Here is a 21,274-nt window from a genome sequence, read left to right on the forward strand (position 1 = left end):
CACACTTCAACATCTTAACATCAAATTGTCTTAATTGCTTCATAAAGGATAACAATAAAGAACAATATATGGCCAGAATAAATCCTGTATGCCCTTATGAGAAGAGCTTCTGGTCTCATTAACCTTTTGATGAAGTTGCTTCTGAATTTTGGCAAGGTAACTTCACCAAAAATGCAACCTGAGTATCAGAAAGAAGGGTCATAAATGAAATCTTTGTGTCATAAAGCAACAAATGTCAGTGTGACTTTAGCAGATGATTTTCATTCTGGTTTTCCTGAGCACTGATCCTAGTTATAGCCACTAAACGATCAATAATGCAGTTATTCAGTTGTGCAGCAGCTGTTGACAATTGGGAGGCTAAGAGTGACTAGATGGTCTTGATATGTCTAAATCAATATTGAGATGATAATTTTGCAAGCTTGTATACTTTCTCTGGGAGAACATAAACAGGCTCTTCAATACAGTGGAAAAAGGCATTGTAAAGATTAGTGTATTGAGCTAAAACCAGGCTCATTGGAGTGGGAAAAGGCACCAGTTTATGTCAGTGAAGGTGATTAATAATTAACAAAAGGGAACATCAAAGGAAATGGTGATTTCTCCATCACTTGCAGTCTTCAAATCCAGGCAGTGTATTTCTGCATGATGTGGTGGTCTCAAACAAAAACAACAGGATTTGATCTTGAAGCAACTGGATAAAGTTCAGAGACTAGTGGTGGCCTTCAACTGGTGACATTGGTTGATTTCATGGCTTTAAGATCAAAATACAGCTGTATATTGCATCAACCCTATCTGTGATGTGCATCTTCTATCAAGCAATACAGAAAGTGGCAAAAAACAGACATCTGCATGTACAAGGAGTGTAGCACTGTCCTTGGATGGTGTACTTGTACTTGGATGGTAAAGCTGGACAATACCAGATGCAGAATTCCCTAAATTGGTGTCATTGTGTTTCACCTCAAAGACCTGAAGCTAGAATTTTGCCCTTGGGACCATACCTGTCTGGGCTGGTTCCCCCCACAGAGCAATGTTTCCTAATTTTGATTCATTATAGCTACTGCAAGAATCAATCCTATTAGGGGTTTATTCTCTGAAGCAAATACCAGTGAACGTCCATGGTCAAAGAAGCCAAATAATTTCTTCCTGGAAGATGGAAGGATCCTATGCTCTGGGCTCCTGCCTTTGCCCTGGGTCTGGGCTAACACAGGGTTTATCTGCATTACTCTGTGTGTGGAGTGGATGCAGCACTCCAAGTGCACTCAGTGTGGAGCATCCTGCAGAGCCACAGCTGGTTTCACCCTTCACCCTCCCCAGCTGCTCCCAGCAGGAGCAAAGACCCAGTGACGCTTGCTATGGTCTGGTTGCCTCCCACCAACTCCCCTGGGCTGCTCACTGCTTCCAGGGGTGTGGTGCCATCCTGTCTGCCCTTGCAGCCTCTTGTCTACCCTTTGCTTCCAGTTGGGCAACAAAGCTTTTTAAACCCAAAGCGTTGAAATGGGGCACATTTCCCTAGATCTTCAGTGTCTCTGTGCATCCCAAAGTCTGAGGCTTTCACTGCACACAGAGACTTGTGCAGTACACTTATTTTCCTCCACTCTTGTTCTTCATTTTCCATTTGTTTTGTAGCTTTTGCATTTAATCTTTTCTACCATTTTTAACTTCACAGACCTGTCCTGTATTTTTTGTAAGTGCAACTACTTAATTTTTGGTGGTTTTTTTACCCCATTCCTGCCTGAAAATGTGCCTTTCCCATCCCCTAGTGACTGGGCACTTCTTGCCTGCTAAAAGATGCTAACTTCCAGAAAACATGGACAACTTTTGCTCCATAATCATGGGGCACAAGATGGTTAAACATTCCTGAAAATCTTGACCTTTTTGTCCTAAATTCTTCTAAGATACTTGTGACTTACCCATAAAAACCACTTATAAGTGGGAGCACCTTGACAGCTATCTTGAGTGTCATCTTTATAGCAGTGAATTACAGACTTCAGTAACAGTGCTGTTACAGTTTGGTCGCTGAACTGATGTTCAGCGACCAAACTGTAACACCACTGTTACTGAAGCAGTTGCTGTGGCATTATGAGAGTGTGAAATTGCACAAGAAGTCCAGAAGACAGCATTAAGAGAGATAACTGAAAGAAAAATTGTGAGTTGGATAGATTAAACCACAGATGCAGGCACTCTTGGGGATAACACTTGTAAAGGAGGCTCTGCAATGGCAATTGTGTTAGTTTTTGTATTGGCATTTGGAACTAAGTTAAAGTTTGCAAATAATAGAGATAATGAAGAGAGTAACAATATGTTCCTGTTCCATTTTTCAGTAGAGATCTTATTTTCAACAGGAATTAATAGATCTTCACAGTAGCTGTTGTAAAGTGTATTAGCAAGTGTATTACCCTTGTGCATTTCTCAGCAGTATTCTACTGTTGCTTATGAACATCCCATTCATCACAGGCAACCAAACCATGCACAGGGGTTTTACTCTTGATGTAGTTGCTTTTTACATCATGGTTTTTGTTTTGGAAATGGAGCTTATTCTACTGGAATCTGTACATGTAACTTGTCTGTGTTTTCTCACAGTGCAAAAAGCACCGCCTGTCAGTTGGCCATACAAACAGCTATGCTAAATCAGTCGTGAACATGGCAGATTTAGTAAGTATCACTCAACTAGATTTTCTTTTACATGTGAGATGAGTCATGTGATCCTCTTGCCAATAGATGCAGGAGCTGTCAGTTCACGGTATACTGAATAATAACATGTGAAGATGATGAGTTTGCATCTAGAACCACAGCCAGGCACCTATAAAGCCTTTGTCTTAATGTAAAACACTGGAGATTTTTTGTTGCTTCAAATGGTTGAGCATCCTACTGGATCAATCCCTTAGGTTTGAGTTACACAGAATCATAGAATCTTAAGGGTTGGAAGGGACCTCAAAAGCTCATCCAGTGCAAGCCCCCTGCCAGAGCAGGACCACCTAGAGTAGGTCACACAGGGACTCATCCAGCTGGGCTTGGAATGTCTCCAGAGGAGACTCCACAACCCATCTGGGCAGCCCTTTCCAGTGCTCCCTCTCCTTAATAGAAAAGAAGTTTCTCCTTGTTTGTTTGGACCCTCTTCTGTTCCAGCTTGTCCCCGTCGCCCCTTGTCCTATCATTGGCCATCACTGAGAACAGCCTGGCTCCATCCTCCTGACACCCATCCTGGATGGATTTGTAGACATGAATGAGATCACTCCTCAGTCTTCTTTTCTCCAAGATAAAGAGCCCCAGCTCCCTCAGCCTTTCATCAGAAGAGAGATGCTCCACTCTAGCTTTAAAGAGTCCGTTAGATACAACAATTTTTAACACAGGAACCCTATGCTGACGGCTTGAAACCCAAAAGACAGCCTGAAATTAGGATGTACTAAAACTCCTCCAGAAAAAGGGCATGTCAGTAAATAAGAGGGACAAATAGGTGGATTATGTGGCTTATATTTGTGGCACTAGATTGGATGAGCTCCTGGCTCTTGCATCTCACCTGAGCAGTGTTATTAGAAAAAGAAACGTGGTTGCTACTCTTGAAAGGATCTAATGTGGAGTATTAACCCCCAGTATTGAAAGGATGGCTCTTTTTGCATTATTCAGTCAGTATGACATTAAATACTCTTCTAGAGGTATGTAACAGTGAAAAGTGTGGTTTTGTAGGTCACTGGTATGAGAGCCCTTGTGTGTCACTGGAGTGAGCTGAATGTTATAAAGGAGCCATTAATTCCACATCTTTAAACTACTTGGGATGATTCCGTAGCAAATTGGCAGGGGGAGGGGGTGGGGTTTGGACTAGATGATCTCTAGAGGTCCCTTCCACCCCCTCCTGTTCTGTGATTCTGTGACATTTTCAAAAACCCCACATCCCTTCTATGCACCTTGGCCTGTTTAGGACTTGCAAAGGATCTTTTTGCAGGCTAAGAGAGCGCATTGAAGAATTAGACTTAAAATTAGGTTGTACTTGGTTGTTGCGTCTGTTTGTTGGTTTTAAGGGAGATAAAATCACCTCAGAGGACGTAAAGTGTGCTAAAACAAGCTAAATAGTTGTGTGAAAATGCAAGCTGTTACAAAAAAAAAGGGGTAAAACTCACCTTTATTCTATTTGATATAATATATTTGTTCATTCTGTTAATGTACTAGATATATAAAGAACAACTTAACACCAGGATAGTATTGGTTGCCATGGAAACCTGGGCTACTGATAACAAGTTCACCATATCTGAAAACCCCTTGGTGACCCTACGTGAGTTTATGAAATATAGGAGGGATTTTATCAGAGAGAAAAGTGATGCAGTTCACCTTTTTTCGTACGTAATCTCGTGTGATGTTTTATTACCGGGGTTTGTTTTCTTTCCTTGGGGGTTGCTTATCACAAGTGGGCTGATGCATCTCCTTTCTGCTATGTGTGTAACCCACAGTAATTCAGAAAAAGAATGTTTCTGATGGGGAGGTGGGAAAAAGTGAATGCCCAAACTGCCTGTCAGTGCCACAAGAGGTTTGAGTCTCGTTTGAGTTTTTAACGTACTAAACTTGAGCTGCATGCGCTGTAACCCTTGGTTATTCTGTGTGATTGCCCACGCTGTGAGTGCAGCCACCTGGGAGGTGATGCATGGTCCCACCTCAGAGGTTGGCTTCTTCACCAGTAGAGCACTAATAGCCCTGTTGTATTATTTTATAGCAGAACATTGGTTTTGAAGCCATTCAATGAGGTTTCCTGCTTAAAAAGCACAATGTCCTGCTTTGCTTTGTTGAATGATCTGTATCCTGCAGGACTACTGAAGTGTTTCAGATCCTTGCAATGGTTTGTTCACCAGAGAGATGTGTGCTGTAAGAGGAATAAGCTGGGAGGAGTGTTATTTTCTCTAAATACCTTAGATGTTTTGGAAATAAGGTTGCTATTATAAAATACATATAGAAAATTAGAGAGATTCATGGCTGAGCTGTTTGATCCACGTGAGACAGGCCAGATGAATTGCTTTGTTGCAGTCCTTATCCCTCTCAGCTGACTGCTGTATGAGCCTGTATGAATAAAGTTAACCTAAACACCTCACTTTCAGATGGCTCCAGTAGGGTGCCAGGATACCCAGCCCCAGTATGCACTCTCAGGATTTTTTGCACATCCTCAATTACTGCTGTTGATTTCTGCCATCAAAAGACTTAGTAAGATCTGCAAAGGTTGCTTGCACATGTTTATTTTTCTGGGTCTCAGTTCTCCATTTGTAAAATTGCAGTCAGGTTCTGCCACATTCTTTGTATATCTTCTGTGGTGATATTGTAAGGTCTTTGGGGGAAGTCTTCTTCTGAATGTTTGTGGATTGGCCCTGTTTGCTCTAATTCCAGTGCTACCTCACTACCAACAGTGTCTGATTCATAGATTGTTTAGAAATACCAATTCCTGAAGTTGTGTCTGAGACAAGGCTGTGTTGAGAGGTGAGGTTAGCACTTGTAATGGTACACTGGTTATAAAAGAACTTCCACCTTCAGCACAGTTAATCTATTAGATTGATTTTTGAGGATTTTTTTTTTTGTTTTCCTTTGAAAGAAAGAATTTGTTGCAGCTTGGATGGACAAGTGCTCTAAAGTGGAGCAGAACATATTTTGTCTACAGCAGCTGGCAGATATTCATGCTGACGTGGTCAGTACCATGGTTACATTTAGGCTCAGAGTGCATCTGTCACTTGAATGAGATCCACTGCAGTTTCCACCTACCTCTACATTTCCCTTTGAGTTTTACCACATCAGCATTGCCCAGCTAGACAAGTGTCTTTTTACCAGTCCCCCCTGTGTTGGCAGCATGGTGACCTCTGCCGTGCTCTCTTCTAGCACGTGTGAGGAGGAGTCACTCGCTGCAGTAGTGTGCCAAGGGACAAAAGGCTGGTGAGATTTCAGTGGTTTGGCGAAATAGTCCCTTCCTATTTGTGCTTTCTTGTGTTAAGTAGTCTGAGGAGTGAAGATGGTGTAACTTTCCTGGAGGTAATTTGTCATGTGAGGTTTGTGAGTGGTTATCTGTTTTGGTTTTGCATAACTTTGTAGCATAGTGTTGGCAAGCAGCATTTGCAAATTCCAGTTGGAAAACAGAAGGGTAAATGCTAGGATGGTGTAAAACCCATGGACTGAGCAGGGTAAACTTTCTTTTCTTTTCCTTTTTGTCAAAGGGGCAGTCGGTTTCAGAGCAGTCGAAGTGGTGTAGCCCACACTGGTGGAATCTGCTCCTTGCTTAAAGGTGGAGGTGTGAATGAGGTAGGTGGGCATACTGCTGTGAGCAAAAAGTGGTGGAAATTTACCTGCATGGAATTACCAGCACAGACATGTTCCTCAAAATGTCTGATGCAGAGTTTTAGTGCAGCTCTGTAGAAGGAATGTCTCATTGAAGAGTGATGAGTAGCTAATTCAGATATAGATCCAAATACACTTCTCAGCAGATACTGCAATGTCCTGTCATTCATACTTGCAGCCACAATGGCAAGAAAGAAACAGCTTTCTCTTACTTAACTTATCCACCAACCAGCATTAGTTTCCCTCACTTGTCCATTATCTAGCTGCTCTGAAGTAAGACCTCTTAACACTCTGCATCTGATTTTGCCTTTTATTGCCTTGAAATGAGAAAAGCTTCGCTTATACCTGAGATACTTGTATGTAACTGATTACTTTTCCTGCCTTCCTTGTTTCTTCCAGTTTGGAAAGCCAGACCTAATGGCAGTTACCCTGGCACAGACCTTGGCCCAAAACATTGGCATTTTCTCAGACAGAAGAAAACTTTTAAGTGGTAAGGTTGTTTGATTTCTCACTGTCTCAAGAGAAGAGGTGAAGGACCTTACCATTGTCTCTCTGATACGTGTTTTCCTCCCATGTTTCTCACAACGTTGGACTATTTTAACTTTTCTTGTAATAACATGGGGAGAGACTGACATATCATTAATTTTCCTCTGTTTAAATGCTGTGATATCCCTCTGCCCATAATTGCTGGTAGCACTGGTGTCACCATTTCATTAAACAAGAAAGAAGTCTGCAACTTCACACCCACAGACTGACTGACTAACCTTGTATGGCCCAAAGGTAGAAACAGATGTTATTAGACGTGAAGATGATGAGGAGCCACCTCAACACAGGGTGTTTTTTACAACAGAGCTTTTTCCCTGTTTGCCTTGATTTAATTCCTCGTGTAGATTATCCAGATTTCCTCTTTCTCATGTAGTTTACTGAAATCTCCTGTGTTTACCATCCTACTGTTACCATTTCTCTACTGTAACGTTGGTATCCAGCTTCTTACCAACCTCAGCAGTGCTTTCAGATCTCTGCCCATCCTGACCTCCCAAGCACCTTACCCTCCTTCCTTCCTGGTTACATAAAGTCCCAGCTCGACATGAATAAAACAACATAGTTTTGAAGCAATTCAGATGATGAATTGGAGTGCTTAGTTATTGGATCATGTGTACTTATGTGGTTTACATTAAAAACCAAAACACAGTATTGAGTGCTGAAATTCTGCTTAGGTGAATGTTGTACTTTACAGTGCATGGAAAGGTTTTTGCATTTTAGGTAGTTTTAATTTGAAAACCATTCAGCTATGTAGGACAGATGCTCTGTGGTACTGACAGGTTTGGTATTTGTTTTCCAGTTGTGTACTATTAACCTTATATAGGAGCAGGCTAAAAGCAAAGAAGATAATAGTGATGATTCCCTTTCTCACAGCTGAGCAGATGGGCAGGAAAATGTTTGGATGGGGAAGGAGAATATGAGTGTTAGAGCCTTATTTCCTCTTTATTTGTACTTTTAAGATGTAAGCAATAAAGTGTTCATGTATATATAAGACAAATTGCAGGAAGAGAAAATCTAGGTGCAAAGTATATGGAGAGAAATAGACACTAGGCACAGTTTTGAAAGCAGAGGGCAAAGCAATGCCAGACAGCCTGGCAAGGCAGGAGGGAGGGGTGGCAGGCAGGGAAAGGAGGGAAAGCAGAGGAACTGCTAGATCCTGCTCTACTGGCTTGTGTTTACTGACCATTTAATGCATCTTTGGGTGCATTATTGTTTGTGTGGGGTTTTTTTCAAGTGTCAATTTCTTCAGTCACATTAACATAGTCAAAGAAAGGAACTAAACAACTAGAAGGGTTAAAATGATACTTCATGTTTTTTACTCTGAAAATTTGGGAACCAAATATCCTGACCCAGGAGAAGGTGGGAGAGCTGACTCATGACCTCCAAGTGCTGGATGCTGACACTGCATTTGGTCCTGTCTTCACTTGAAGGAAAGAACAGGACATACTTTCAAAGCTCAAGACTGCATAGAGCCATGTGTAGCTTTTGAAAGAAAGCCTGTCAGTGTGATACACAGCGATGCACTTCAACTAAAGTGTCCATTAAACAGGCAGATTGTTCTTTTCCACTTGTATTTAGATATGAAATGGATTAATTACAGTGTGGTGGTTGTGGTAAGAAATGCATTCTTTTGGACTCAATAAACCTCAAAATGTAACATTCTTTTTGTTGTTGTTGTCAGGTGAGTGTAAGTGTGAGGACACGTGGTCTGGATGCATAATGGGAGACACAGGGTAAGGCATTTCACTGGAGGAAAGTCACGCCCTTGATACAATGACATACTAAAGGAAAGGTGTGAAACTCTTTGTCTTTGGTGGTTCAGCAGAATATTTTCTGTGGTTTGATTTTCAGAAAGTAAAGTGTTAGCTGTAAAACACATGTAGAAAACAACAACATGATTTCAAAGAAGTGTGAGAATATAAGAGAGGCTATGTGAGGATTTTTGGTGGCTGCTGGTTTAACTCACAAAGCACAGAGCTCAGCAGCCAAGCCAGGTCAGGCTTAGCTGTTTCTTTCCTGCAAGTTGCCTTGTGGGAATAAACAATGACACATCCTAATTCTTGACATCCTGTTATCAGATTTCTGAAGTATGTCTGATTTTCAGTGTTTCTGTTGGGATCTTTCATCCATATCCATCATTTTTATCCCATGTTAGAAAACTTGCTGCCATTGGATGTTGAGAATGCTTATACCCACAGCTTGGCTAAAATCTCTCCAGTGACATTACAACTAGTGAAGCAGCAAATTTTTTTCCTGCTAGGTGAAATTTGATGCTCTCTAATGTGTATATTCAGATCTTAATTCTTTGTATTACAGGCCTGTCTTTTGTCATGTGTATGAATCAAACTATAGTCTTGTTTTAGATACAGGCAGTGCTCCTAATGTCTAAATTGATTTCAAACTGCCTTGCAAATTCCAGGATAGCTTTGTAGACAGAATAATTTTGAACAAAGAAGCCCTTTGGAAGAGTGAATGTGTGTCTTTTTCACCTTTCCTACCTAAAAACATAGGAAATAGGATTTTTCTGGTTTTAGTGTGTTTAAAAGCCAATCTGAGAAGTGTCCTAGAAAAGTGATTCCTTATCTAATGGCTTTTAAATTCTTTATCTGAAGCCCAAACCTCTCAAATAATTAGGTACACAGAAAACTCTTGTATTTACCTAGTGTGTTGATGAAGGCTGATGAACTCCACATTCTCAGTAGTCTTCAGAGCTAAATCATAAACACTACAGATAGAAAAGACCAATTATGTTTTGCAAGCTGTTGCTCTCAGCAATGCAGGATTATTTTGTATGGCACTTCTGCTAATGTTTTTGTGATGCAGTGATGAGCTGATACAGGAAAGCACTTGAGACTCCAAAATCTGCTTGAAGCATAAGTACTGTCATGACTGAAGACTTAGATAAAAAGATCATTAAAGTTATTTTGTGAGGAGTTCTTTTCCCATGGAAAGGATCCATGCAAGGATCCTCTGCATCAAATTGTTTTTAGGTGGTGCACTGTGCCTTAGGTTGTCACTCTATACTCAGATGAAATTCATTCAGTAGGACACATGAGAGAGGGAAGGTGAAGTGTTAGCTGATGTTTGTTAGAAGTATGTTTTAAAATGACATTATTCTATAGGAGGTCTGTGGACCAGAAGAGCAATTGAATCTGAGAAGGAAATGAACTATGAGCAATTTTTGTCTCCTACAGGATGTACAAGAAGAAATAAATGTATTTCTTAGCTCAGACCTGTTAGTGGAACAGGTCATATTTGTGAGAACTACACACTGTGTCACAAGCTTTGTGGAGTTTGGCATGAAGTAACTTAGTGAGGTGTTTTAGATCTCTCACTTTCCATGAGCTGCGTGTCATTGTTGAAAGTTCTTTTGTCATTTACTAGAATGATTTACAAATCAGATAGTTCCAAGCAAGCAGTCACTCTGAGCACTGTGGCTTTGTGTTTTTTCCTAAAGCATAACATTATACATTTTCTCCCATTTTGAAAAATAAAGAAAAGAAAATATAGGGGGAAAAGCACTTTAGAAAGTAATCCTGCTGCCTTATTTCTGTGCAGGTATTATCTTCCAAGCAAATTCTCCAAGTGCGATATTGACGAGTATCATGAATTTTTAAACAATGGAGGTGGAGCCTGTCTTTTCAATAAACCAACCAAAGTAAGCATTACCTTCTTATTGAGCATTACTTCTGTGCTGTTTCTAATTTAAATTAAACCAAGAAGAGTGGAAATGATGATGTTGGAAAAAATAGTACCTCTAATCTTGATACTCCTGATTCTCTCCCAGTTCTAAGTTTTCTGGTGATATATGAGTGAAAGTAGATGGTTTTAGTTCATAGTAGTTTGGAAATGATATGGAAATAAATAGATATAACCATAAATGTATAATAGACATCATATATAATCATAAATATATAATAGATATCATAAATATCATAAATATCATATCATTAAATAAATATCAGCACATCCTAGGTGCACCTGCTTTTGCAGGGAGAGGTTGAACTAGATGATCTCTAAAGGTCTCTTCCAACCTCTCCCATTCTATGATTTTATGATTGTTAATGTTTAATAAGTGGTTTCATGTCCAAGAGGCTTTGATCTAGAACCATCCCTCGTGTGGTTTGGTCTGAATATTGTAAATACACCAAAATGTCACCGAGTTTATTTGCTGAGGTTTCAGGTGTCTTGGAAAGCTTTTGCACAGCTTGAGTCCTAATTTCTGTTGAACTGATTTCTTTTGGTACAAATCTGTGGAAGCTGAAGTAAGATGGCTTTTGTTTAAGCAAGATGAACACATGGCTGCAAGAGCCTCTACAGGTGCTCAGCCAAGCAGCCCAGCAGCTTTGCAGGTGTCAGTGCATGAAAGTCGTTGTAATATTCTGTTTGGAGAAGGCAAAGTTTTTACAGTGGTTCTCAGAACATGGTTTGAAAATTTAGACTAGTTTTTCTAAACCTGGAAGAGCAGGAGAGAAAGCCCTGAGGAGCAGGGGACCGACACTAAGAGAGCCTGTGGCTGATGAGTGCCTTCACCAGGGTCTGTCATCCCCTGAACTGTGTGGGCTGGGGCAGAAGCAGGTCTAGTGAGAAGTGCTCAGCTCATCTCAGCTCCTTGGGGGCCAGCACACAGTGACTGCACAGCCCTGCAGTGTGCTGGACAGCTCCCCAAGCAGGGAAGGCTGGCAAATCCTGCACCTCACTTCATTTGACAGTGTTACCACCCTAAAGGCTTGTGGGTGGGAAGGCGACAGAAGCATTGGGACCCAGGTAAATGATTGACTCATCCCCTCAAAATGTACCTCTTAAAGTATGAAATCAGAGGCCTTGGAAATCAGAAGTGAGGAATATCTCTTGAGATAGTATTTGCTTACGTTTCTTGTCTCAGTTTTGGCCTGTGAAACGGGTATATTCATGTGAAGGATGCAATGAGTTTAAAGTTAACAGAGCCAGTTAAGGGAGATAAGAACAAAACAAGGCTAAAGAAACTCCAGCCAAGATGGAAATGCTTCTACAATGGAGGGTTTGCAGCAGGATTTCAGTGTATTCCTGCTCCATTTACTGTAGCGTGTGTTAAAATGTGGTAGAGAACGATCTTGCCTCTTTTCTATATATAACTAATGTTATCCTCTATTTGATGCCTGTCTTTGAACAAACAAAAGAAAGAGGCCAAGGCAGAAAAACAATCCAACATGGGTAAAAGGTTTGATAGCTGAGGTGGTCATGGATGTAAAAGAGAAAGCCAGTTCTGGAGTGATGCACATTCCTCCTGAAAGTGCCTGAGAAAAAGTACATCTTCTGACAACCATAGAATGTATAAATGGTAGAGAGAGGAAGAGAAGGCATGAAATCTGGGAAAGCTCAGTCTGCTTGTCTCAAAGGTCTTCTTTTCATGGAAAAATGTATTACTAAAAGTGAGGAGAAAGCACTGTTGTTATTTAGTAAGATGTAAGATTTCTCATTCTTTAATGCACCTGCATTTTAGTAGTTTGCTTTTTCCCATCTCATTAAAGGTGGAGAGAAATATTGATGACTTTATTTCTTTGCTTGAGTGAATTGTTTCCACTGTGTAATGTGTCTTACTTGGGCTTGTTCAGTGATTATGTTTCATTTACACACCTGTCACTTGATAAAAACCAATTACTCTCCTCTCAGTTTAGATTGGCAGCATTTCTAATAGCGTGTGGAAATGTGAAAGTTAGCTGTGGGAAGCCAGGGTGATTTAGACTCTCTTATGTATTGTTGTTTGGATTGGTTTAAAGTTATTGTTAATGGATGTCTGTCTAATTCACAGGGCTGTCAAAAATGTGTTTCCTAGCAAGGGTGGGGAAACACAAACTTAGTTTTGTTCCACAGTGCTCCACTGTAAAATCAGCTGTGATCCCCAAAATTACATCAATGACTACTAGAGCATATTGACTGTTTGCTCTTTTCAAATGAATGGATGAATTATATGACATTTGGGGGAAAATAACCCATTTTTTATGCTTTCATGTTGTTTTTTTTCCTTCCCTAGCTGTCCCTCAGCAAATTGGGTCAATGTTTTAAGGCAGGACCCTCTGTAACTGCCATCTACTTTTCTGTATTGTGCAGCACACCTAGAAATACTTGAAGAAGTTAAAGATGTCTGTAAAAACAGTAGGAAACAAGCACTTTTAACAGCTGTTTAATAATACTAAAAGCTGATTGCTTGCTTACATTTGATGTTAAATTCTACATGCACATTTCATGCTGCAGTGAAATTTCCATTTCAATAGGGAGATCTAATAATAGCAGGTCAGCCTGTGCCACGAGCCTCAGGCTGGTTTGTGCACAGTGAAGTACAGGGGATGACGCTCCATCCTGTGGGTTACTCACAGAAAGACAGCAGCTGCTGAGAAACACCCTATGCCATGAGTGATACACCTTTGCAGATAACTCGTGAGCGAAGTGGTTTCTGGAACAATCCTCATTTAACTGGAGAACTCAAAAGAGAATCTGCAAAATTTTAGTGTTGGTGACACACTTATGCACCTTCTTATTTATGTCATAAAGGCTGCTGGGTTTTTTTTCCCTTTGGGCAGAAGAAAACATAAGATTTTGAAGAAATACCTTTAGATATTTTAGGTAAAACAGGAACAATGAAAGTGGAAAGAGCAGAGAATAAATGGTTCTTACAAGAGAGCATAGCATAGATCCTGTGTAAAAAATGGTGAATGAATCTGGCTTCTGGGAAAGAGACATTTTTAAGTTACAGTGAGAAGGCTGAAGGCAAAAGGAGGAAGCCTCATTGGCTACACACAGCCATCTGTGACATGCTTACAGAAAACTGCTGGATGTTCCAAACTGTGGTAGAGGAGAAGAGAAGGAAAACTATCTGACTGCAACAAACACTGACAAAGAAACAAAACCTCTTCTTTTTCCCTGCATTTCTGCATCACATGATACTAAAGGACAATTTTTTATGGGTATTCCTTGAAGTTATAATGCAGGCTTCAACTTGGGACACAGCCCTCGTCACTCGAATCCCAGAACAGCAGCAATTGCAACTCCTGTGGTGATAACATCATAATGTTTTAACTGTTTGCCTTCATTGTCACACCTTTTGTTTTTTTGATTGTGACTTCTGTTTAAACTGAATCTGCTGTAAAAAAATGACACACAGAGAAAAGGCCACATGACTTGGCAGTATTGCTGCATTGATTCACAGCATCGTTTGTTTTCTGCACATTTCAGTTGTGTTGTTCTCCTTCTCCCTGACTTGTGGCTACTCTTTTTCAGTTAATGCATTTGGAGTAATAGCTTAAAAAAAACTCCTGTAGAGAGTAAATATGATGATAATTCCCTTAGGAGAGGCATAGCCTTTGATTTCTGATTTTGCCCTGCAGCTTCTGGATCCTCCAGAATGTGGCAATGGCTTTGTGGAAGACGGAGAAGAATGTGACTGTGGGACGATAGCGGTGAGTGCAGCGGAGTTTCAATTAGCAACTTGGTGGTGTCCATCACTGCCTTTGATGTTAAGTGGAGGAAAACAGGCACTGTTCAAGTCCTGTGGCAAAGGATTCATCATGTCTTACCTTTTTCCATCATGTTTAACACAATGTGGATCAGCTTTTTTTGTTTTATCACCACATAAATTCTGAAGAGTAGTAGCAATAGCTACCTGTGTGGAATCAAGCCTTAAAAGATGTTAAAAAATGCATTTTCCTAGAGGGGAACCTGACTCTGGTGAGTGCTAAAATGTCAGTATTTAATGCTTACACTGTGAAGTTAAAAAAATGATTTCCTATATTGCATAGGAAGCGGCAGCTTCCTGCCCTACAGCCTCCAGGTGCATAAAAGACTGGTTAAAAATCCATTCAGGTAGCATGCTAAGACGAGAAGTAATAAGAGAGCTTGGGGCTCATCTGCTTTTCCCATGTATTCTGTTCTAAGTGTGTGTGTTCCTCAGGAGTGTGCCAACGAAGGAGGAGAGTGCTGCAATACTTGCACCCTGACAGCGGGCTCAGAGTGCAGCAACGGGCTGTGCTGTCGGAAGTGCCGGGTAAGGGCAGTCACTGCACTGCGGTGTCCTGGGGGGAAAATGCGTCTACAGGCACCACAGCACGTGTCTTTTTCCTTGCAGACCTTGTGATTCCTTTTCCAAAAGCTTACCTTTTAAAATTGGCTGAAAACTGGTTTGTCTGGGGCTATTCTCTGTCTTTTAGGCTTGGCTGTTTGAGATATGGACTGTGATCAAACGCGGAGCTGAATTAAAGCCTTCAGGCACATTTGAACCAGGTTGAAGTCCCAAGAAGTTTCATTAGATCCACTCCCAACACCTTACCTGTTACTCTGGATTAGTCCCCTGAAAATTTAACCTCAGAGGCCTGAGGGAAGGATCATAGAATCATAGAATGGTAGGGTTGGAAGGGACCTTTAGAGATCATCCAGTCCAACCCCCCTGCAGAAGCAGGGTCACCTAGATCAGGTTGCATAGGAACATGTCCAGGCAGGTCTTGAAGACCTTCAAGGAAGGAGCCTCCACAGCCCCTCTGGGCAGCCTGTACCAGGGCTCCCACACCTGAACAGTAAAAAGATAGAGTAAAGAAAACCCCCCAAACCCCCAGGTAGCAAAAGTGTTCAGAAGTCTTCATCTAAAAGACACCTGGTTTCAGTTTTAGTTACACCTACCTGTGTCTATTGATGTTTGGACTGACTGAAACCCCATTCAGTAAAGGGAATCAAGCCCTATGTAACTATAAGATATTCTTGCTACATCAGTAAATAGTCAAGAGGTTTAGCCACCTCTTGGCTGTAAAGGAGTCCAGCTAAATATGACCTCAACTAGTTGTTTATACTCATTTGGGAATAATGATAATTATTATCAGTGTTATTAAAACTGTGGTGTACTATGTGTGATATTTTTGTCTTCATCTGTGGGCGTTTGAGGGTTTAATTTCCTTAGGAGGAACATTAGTAATAGCAGTGGACCACATTCTTGACTTTGTGCTCGTCCTAACATTAGAAGCAGCACAGGTTATGCTGGAACAGATGACATTTCCCCAAGCACATTCCTTTTTTAAAATGTAATATTAAAAAAACCCAGCAGATTGGCAGTGTGGGTGATTTTTATTTCAGGTATCTAAGTCACACAGGCACTGTATTAAAGCCTCATAGAAGAAAAAATAAGCTTGTGTGTACCTGTATTATTTTTCCAAATGAGACAAGGATTTAGCTACATACAGACTGATGAAGGTGAAGAAAAAGGCAGAACACGTGTCCTAGGAGATGTTAATCAGGACTTGACCATATATAATGTTTCCCAAACTTAGGATTACCTTCTCCTGTAATACCCTGCCTGAAAGCAGGAGTGAAGGATTGCATGCAGAACACGGTGGGTGTACATCCAGCATCCTGTAGCATCTCTGACAGCATTCCTGTCTGTCTGCATTTTTCCAGGGACTGGTATGGAAAAGATAGGCTGAAGGCTGAGAAAATACCAGAGTCTAGCTCTTCTACTGATGTTCAGCTGTGGAGTTAGCAGTTGCCCTGATAAAGTGTGTGTGCACGTAGGTCCCCAAAAAAGTGACAGAGTTGCAAAAGGAACTGGATATCCCAGGCTTAAAAAACCTTACAGGGAAAATAAAAAGATCTGCACTAACAGCTGCCACTAGTGGGATTTATTTCTGCTTTCACAGGTCTTGACAATTAGCACAGTCTTAAACCACAGTGGCTACGTTAGGTTGCTGATGTATTTTTCATTGTTAAATATCTGGTCACTTAGAAAGTGATGTCAAACTGTACAAAATTCAGTACATTTATTGATGGTTTCTGTTCTGCAAGGGAGCACTGTAATAACCATAGTGTTTATACCTAGAGCTTTTCAGTCTTATGCATTCCTAGAGAGAAAATCAGGATCACTCTCCCTGTTTTAAAACAGTCCCAAAAGGCACAATGGCCTGACCAAGATAACTGTAGTTAAAACTCTAAGACAATATTACATTTAAGGCAAGATATGGAGAAACCAAGACATTAATTCTCTGTCCTTTTCATTCCCCAGTTTGAACCTAAAGGAGTTTTATGCAGAGAAGCAGTGAACGATTGTGATATTGCAGAGAACTGCACAGGAAATTCCAGTCAGGTGATTTTTATATCTTCTACCCCAGAGATGAAAAGACCTCACCTGTAGTCTCTCCATCACTGTGAATGCTACCATTTTATATAGTAAGGTCTATAAAAATTGTATTAAACCTGATGATACTGGAAAAACCAGCATGATCCTGCAGTAATTTTCCATCTGCCATTTGTTGTATGCTTGGCTCCTCTGATCTGTGATCTATTAATTGTTTTCTTTTTCCATAGTGTTCTCCCAATATTCATAAAATGGATGGATATTCATGTGATAACAAGCAGGTAATTAGCACTTCAATTTCTGTTCCATTCTTTCCACTTTTATAGATTACTTTTTATAGATTTAGGTTTAAGGTCTTTGGAAGTCACCTGGGACAGTTAAGCTAAGCTGAACAGAAAGTATTAGTTGCCTCAATAGAAGGCATGTGACAAAGCTGTATATTAAACAAATGCTGTTTGTGGAAAATGAAGCTATTTGAAACTTTTCTTCTATCTTTTCTTTCTTTCTAGGGCATTTGTTTTGGAGGAAGATGTAAAACTAGAGACCGGCAATGTAAATATATCTGGGGTGAAAGTGAGTGAACGTTATTGTTTCTCTGTTGGTTGTCATTCCTGTGGCTTGAAGGATTATCTTAGCTGAGAAAAATTATAGAAGAGATATATTCAGAACCACTTAAAACCATCTACCACTGTATATCCTTCCCCCTCTTACCTCTTTATTTTGTCTTTCCATCTTCTTTTCCAGCTCTTTCTCTGGTGTTGGATAACTTACCGGTGATTACTCTGAACTCTTAGGTTTAACTTCTCATTAATAACCACCTAGGGAGCCTGTACTCATGTTTATTGATTTCTTTCAGACCACTAAACCCTGGTCAATCAAATGAGAATCTCAAAACAGTCCTGTGGTGCCAACATAAATCTTTTCATTGAGAGCACTGTGCAGGTGTGGTGGTTTAACTCTGGCTAGGTGTCAAGTGCCCACCAACTTGTTCTATCACTCCTTCCCCTAAAAGGGACAGGAGAAAGAGAAAAGTAATAAAAGGCTCACAAGCTGAGATAAGGACAGGGAAAGCTCTCAGCAGTTACTGTCACAGGCAAAACAGACTCAACTTGGGGAGAATTGGTTTGATTTACTAACAATCTAAACAGAATAGGGAAATGAGAAATAAGAACTGATTTTTAAAACACCTCTCCCAACCCCTCCCTTCTTCATGGATTTCTACCTCCTGCCCCCAGGGGCACAAGAGGACAAGGGGATGGGAGTTAGGGTCAGTGCATCACGGGTGGTCTTTGCTGCTTGCTTCCTCTCAGGGCAAGGACTCCTCACACTTCCCACTGCATCAGTGTGGGGTCCCTCCCACGGGAGACAGTCCTCTGGGAACTTCTCCAATCTGGGTCCTTCTCATAGGCTAAGATTTTCATGAGCTGTTCCATTATGGGTGTCATCCATGGGGAAAACAGTCAGTCCTTCAGGAACACACCGCTCCAGCATGGGTCCCTCATGGGGAGACAAGTCCTGACAGCAAACCTGGTCTGGTGTGGGCTCCTCTCTGTCCACAGGTTTCCAGGTCTTGCCAGGAACTTGCTTCAGCATGAGGTTCCTCTGGGGTCACAGCCTCCTTCAGGCATCTACCTGCTCTGGCGTGGGGTCCTTCATGGGCTCCGAGTGGATCTCTGCTCCTCCATGGACTGCAGAGGTACATCTGCCTCACCATGGGCTGCACCACAGGCTGCAGGGTAACCTCTGCTCCAGTGCCTTCCCCTCCTCCACTGACCTTAGTGTCTGCACAGGTGTTGTTCTCACATTCTCACTCCCTTCTGCTGCAGTTTAGCACCTGCACAACTTCAGCCTCCTTTCCTCAACATATTAGTCACAGAGGCATTACCTCCATCACTAGTTGTCTCAGCCACGGTCAGATACAAGGGGAGCTTCTAGCAGTGTTTCCTTTTAAAGCAGCCACCACTGTAGCCCTTGTTACCAAAACCTGGCCACAGGTGCTTTGATTGTGCACTACCATTTCCTAGGACCTGGTTTTTTGAAGTCTTCATCATCTTAGAAGAGATTTGTTTCTGTTTTCAGAAGTGACAGCTGCTGACAGGTACTGCTATGAGAAGCTGAATATTGAAGGCACAGAGAAAGGAAACTGTGGAAGAGACAAGGACTCTTGGATACAGTGCAATAAACAGTAAGTATATCCATTTGGAAAACAACTGGTGTGGGATTTTTCTCTCTGATCTAGTTCTTAAGCTGCCATGAAGAGACTTCAAAAAGCCTCTGTACAGACCAGACTTCTCCTGGCCTTCTGCAGACAGTGCAGAAAATTCTGGAGGAAGAGGAGTGCCAAGAGGAGATGATCTCTGACAGGAGAGCACTGTTTGAGCTTTAAATTCAGGCTTAGCAGTGCAGAGAATAGCAGCCTGTGGTTTCACATCTCAGTGTGGTGTTCACCTTTAATGCTGTGCCACTGCATTGCTAAGCTGTGTTCTATTTTCATCATATCTCCACATCTTTTCCTGCAAGCTGCTGTGTAAACTGGTGCTTCACATTCTATGTTTATGCAGTTGGTTATTTCTGAACCTTTCACCAGCCCTCATCAAACTACCCTCTAGTTTTTCAGATGAGTTCTTCATTTGAACTCTGGTCCTGGCTAGAGGTTAATTGGTGTCCTTCCCCACCTTTCTGTGGAGGTTTGATAACATTACTTTTGTTCCATTACAACTTAATGAGTAAAAAAGCATTCAGTAAGATGGGAGAAGCCAGACAGTGCACAAATCTCCATACAGGAGTTGCAAAGTCTCTTCAACAGTTGAATTAAACTTGATATCTCTAGTTCCCTTACATACGTGTCCTGGGAGAGTTTGTTTAAAGCTGGTATCTGCTGCTTCTCCTCTATGGGGCAGTTACTGTATCTTAATAGGATATTAAATGAATTTGATATGGTTTGTTCTTGATAGCTTGCTATTACTCAGAGCATTTTGATAATACATCATGAAAAAGGCTCTTTTCTGAGTCTCAGCTCCTAGGAGGATGATTTACCTGGGAAAAAAGACCTTACTTAAGGGAGTTACTGTCATTGGGATAACAAAGCAAAGGATAACAAACCTGTTACAAAGCAAGTGAAGGAAAACACTTTTTTCAGATCATCCCTTTTCATGGAATTTTCTTCTCAGTGAGTACCTGTCTATTCTCTCAATGCAGGGATGTGCTTTGTGGATACCTCCTGTGCTCCAATATATCCAGCATACCTAGACTTGGAGAACTTGATGGTGAAATCACATCATCAATCTTGCAGTATGGAAAAGTCTACAACTGCAGGTAACTGAAGGTCCTGAAAACAGAACAGAGACAATATGGATCTGACATGGAAAAGCAGCTTTTCCATTCCTAAATAGACAACAACTGTTTCCATTAAGTATATATATTTTTTGTATTAACACATAGCCACTGTTGTAGCTCAACTTCTGTTAAGCTTCAGGAGCTTGACTGCATGTGGGGAGCTCAGCTGTTTTGCAGTCCCCTCTGTGTAGTAGTTAATTTTGCCCATAGAGATATAAAGCTCTTCTCTGGCCTCTTGGTTTAACATTCCTTAATGTTTATGAAGTACTTAATGTACTCAAAATACTTAGACATATGCCTGCACTTCCAAAGCTAACTGGCAGCTTGATATGTTAGCTGAATCCTAGTTATAGACCTGGTGTGTTCTCTTGCTTCATACAGCTGTAAGATGAAGCAAAGCCCCACACAAGTAAACTTGACATTTTATCCAACACTAGCTTTTTTTGCCCTTTGTTTTCCCCAATGCATTTGTTGGATGTAGTTATTCTGGCTTTTGACTTGTTTTGTGTTAGGGCTAGTGAGATAAATAAGCCAATTCCTGGTCCTGGGCATCATATAATGGAGTCAGAAATGAATGCAGCATCCCAGAGCTGAGGCTTGAAGCACAAGCCTCCAGGGTCCTCTTGGTTGTCTTACAGTGGTGGCCACGTGAAGCTGGACGAGGAGACGGACCTGGGCTACGTGGAGAATGGGACACCATGCGGGCCAGACATGGTGTGCCTGGAGCATCGCTGCCTCCCCACCGAGGCCTTCAACTTCAGTACCTGCCCAGGCACCACAGGCAGCCAGATTTGCTCAGGACATGGTGTATGTTCTACTCTTTCATCCTTTTTCTCTGTTTTTGTTGAGTGTCTGGCATTGTGCAGTGTACTAGCTGTAGACCTTTCAGGAAGCCAACAATGTGACTCTAGAAGTCTATACAGGAGGAGCTGTTGGAAAAGAAAGAGGGAGGAGACACATAAGTAAACATAATACATTCCAGTCAAGCATCTTAAACAATGAGTCACA

General features: G+C 41.3%; 1 protein-coding gene across 1 annotated transcript in view; it reads left to right on the forward strand.

The window, feature by feature from the left end:
- Window positions 1-21,274, forward strand: part of ADAM22 (ADAM metallopeptidase domain 22) — a 124,309-nt gene that overhangs the window by 80,507 nt on the left and 22,528 nt on the right. Inside the window, exons 10-23 of the mRNA XM_061996254.1 lie at window positions 2,578-2,649; window positions 4,162-4,328; window positions 6,177-6,261; window positions 6,697-6,787; window positions 8,522-8,573; window positions 10,399-10,498; window positions 14,205-14,276; window positions 14,768-14,860; window positions 16,859-16,939; window positions 17,161-17,211; window positions 17,440-17,503; window positions 19,010-19,115; window positions 20,129-20,245; window positions 20,905-21,073. Coding sequence (XP_061852238.1) covers window positions 2,578-2,649; window positions 4,162-4,328; window positions 6,177-6,261; window positions 6,697-6,787; window positions 8,522-8,573; window positions 10,399-10,498; window positions 14,205-14,276; window positions 14,768-14,860; window positions 16,859-16,939; window positions 17,161-17,211; window positions 17,440-17,503; window positions 19,010-19,115; window positions 20,129-20,245; window positions 20,905-21,073 — 1,320 coding nt within the window. The remainder of the gene's footprint in view (window positions 1-2,577; window positions 2,650-4,161; window positions 4,329-6,176; window positions 6,262-6,696; window positions 6,788-8,521; window positions 8,574-10,398; window positions 10,499-14,204; window positions 14,277-14,767; window positions 14,861-16,858; window positions 16,940-17,160; window positions 17,212-17,439; window positions 17,504-19,009; window positions 19,116-20,128; window positions 20,246-20,904; window positions 21,074-21,274) is intronic.

Source organism: Colius striatus, chromosome 5 (assembly GCF_028858725.1).
Source record: "Colius striatus isolate bColStr4 chromosome 5, bColStr4.1.hap1, whole genome shotgun sequence".
In the NCBI taxonomy this organism is placed as follows: domain Eukaryota; kingdom Metazoa; phylum Chordata; class Aves; order Coliiformes; family Coliidae; genus Colius; species Colius striatus.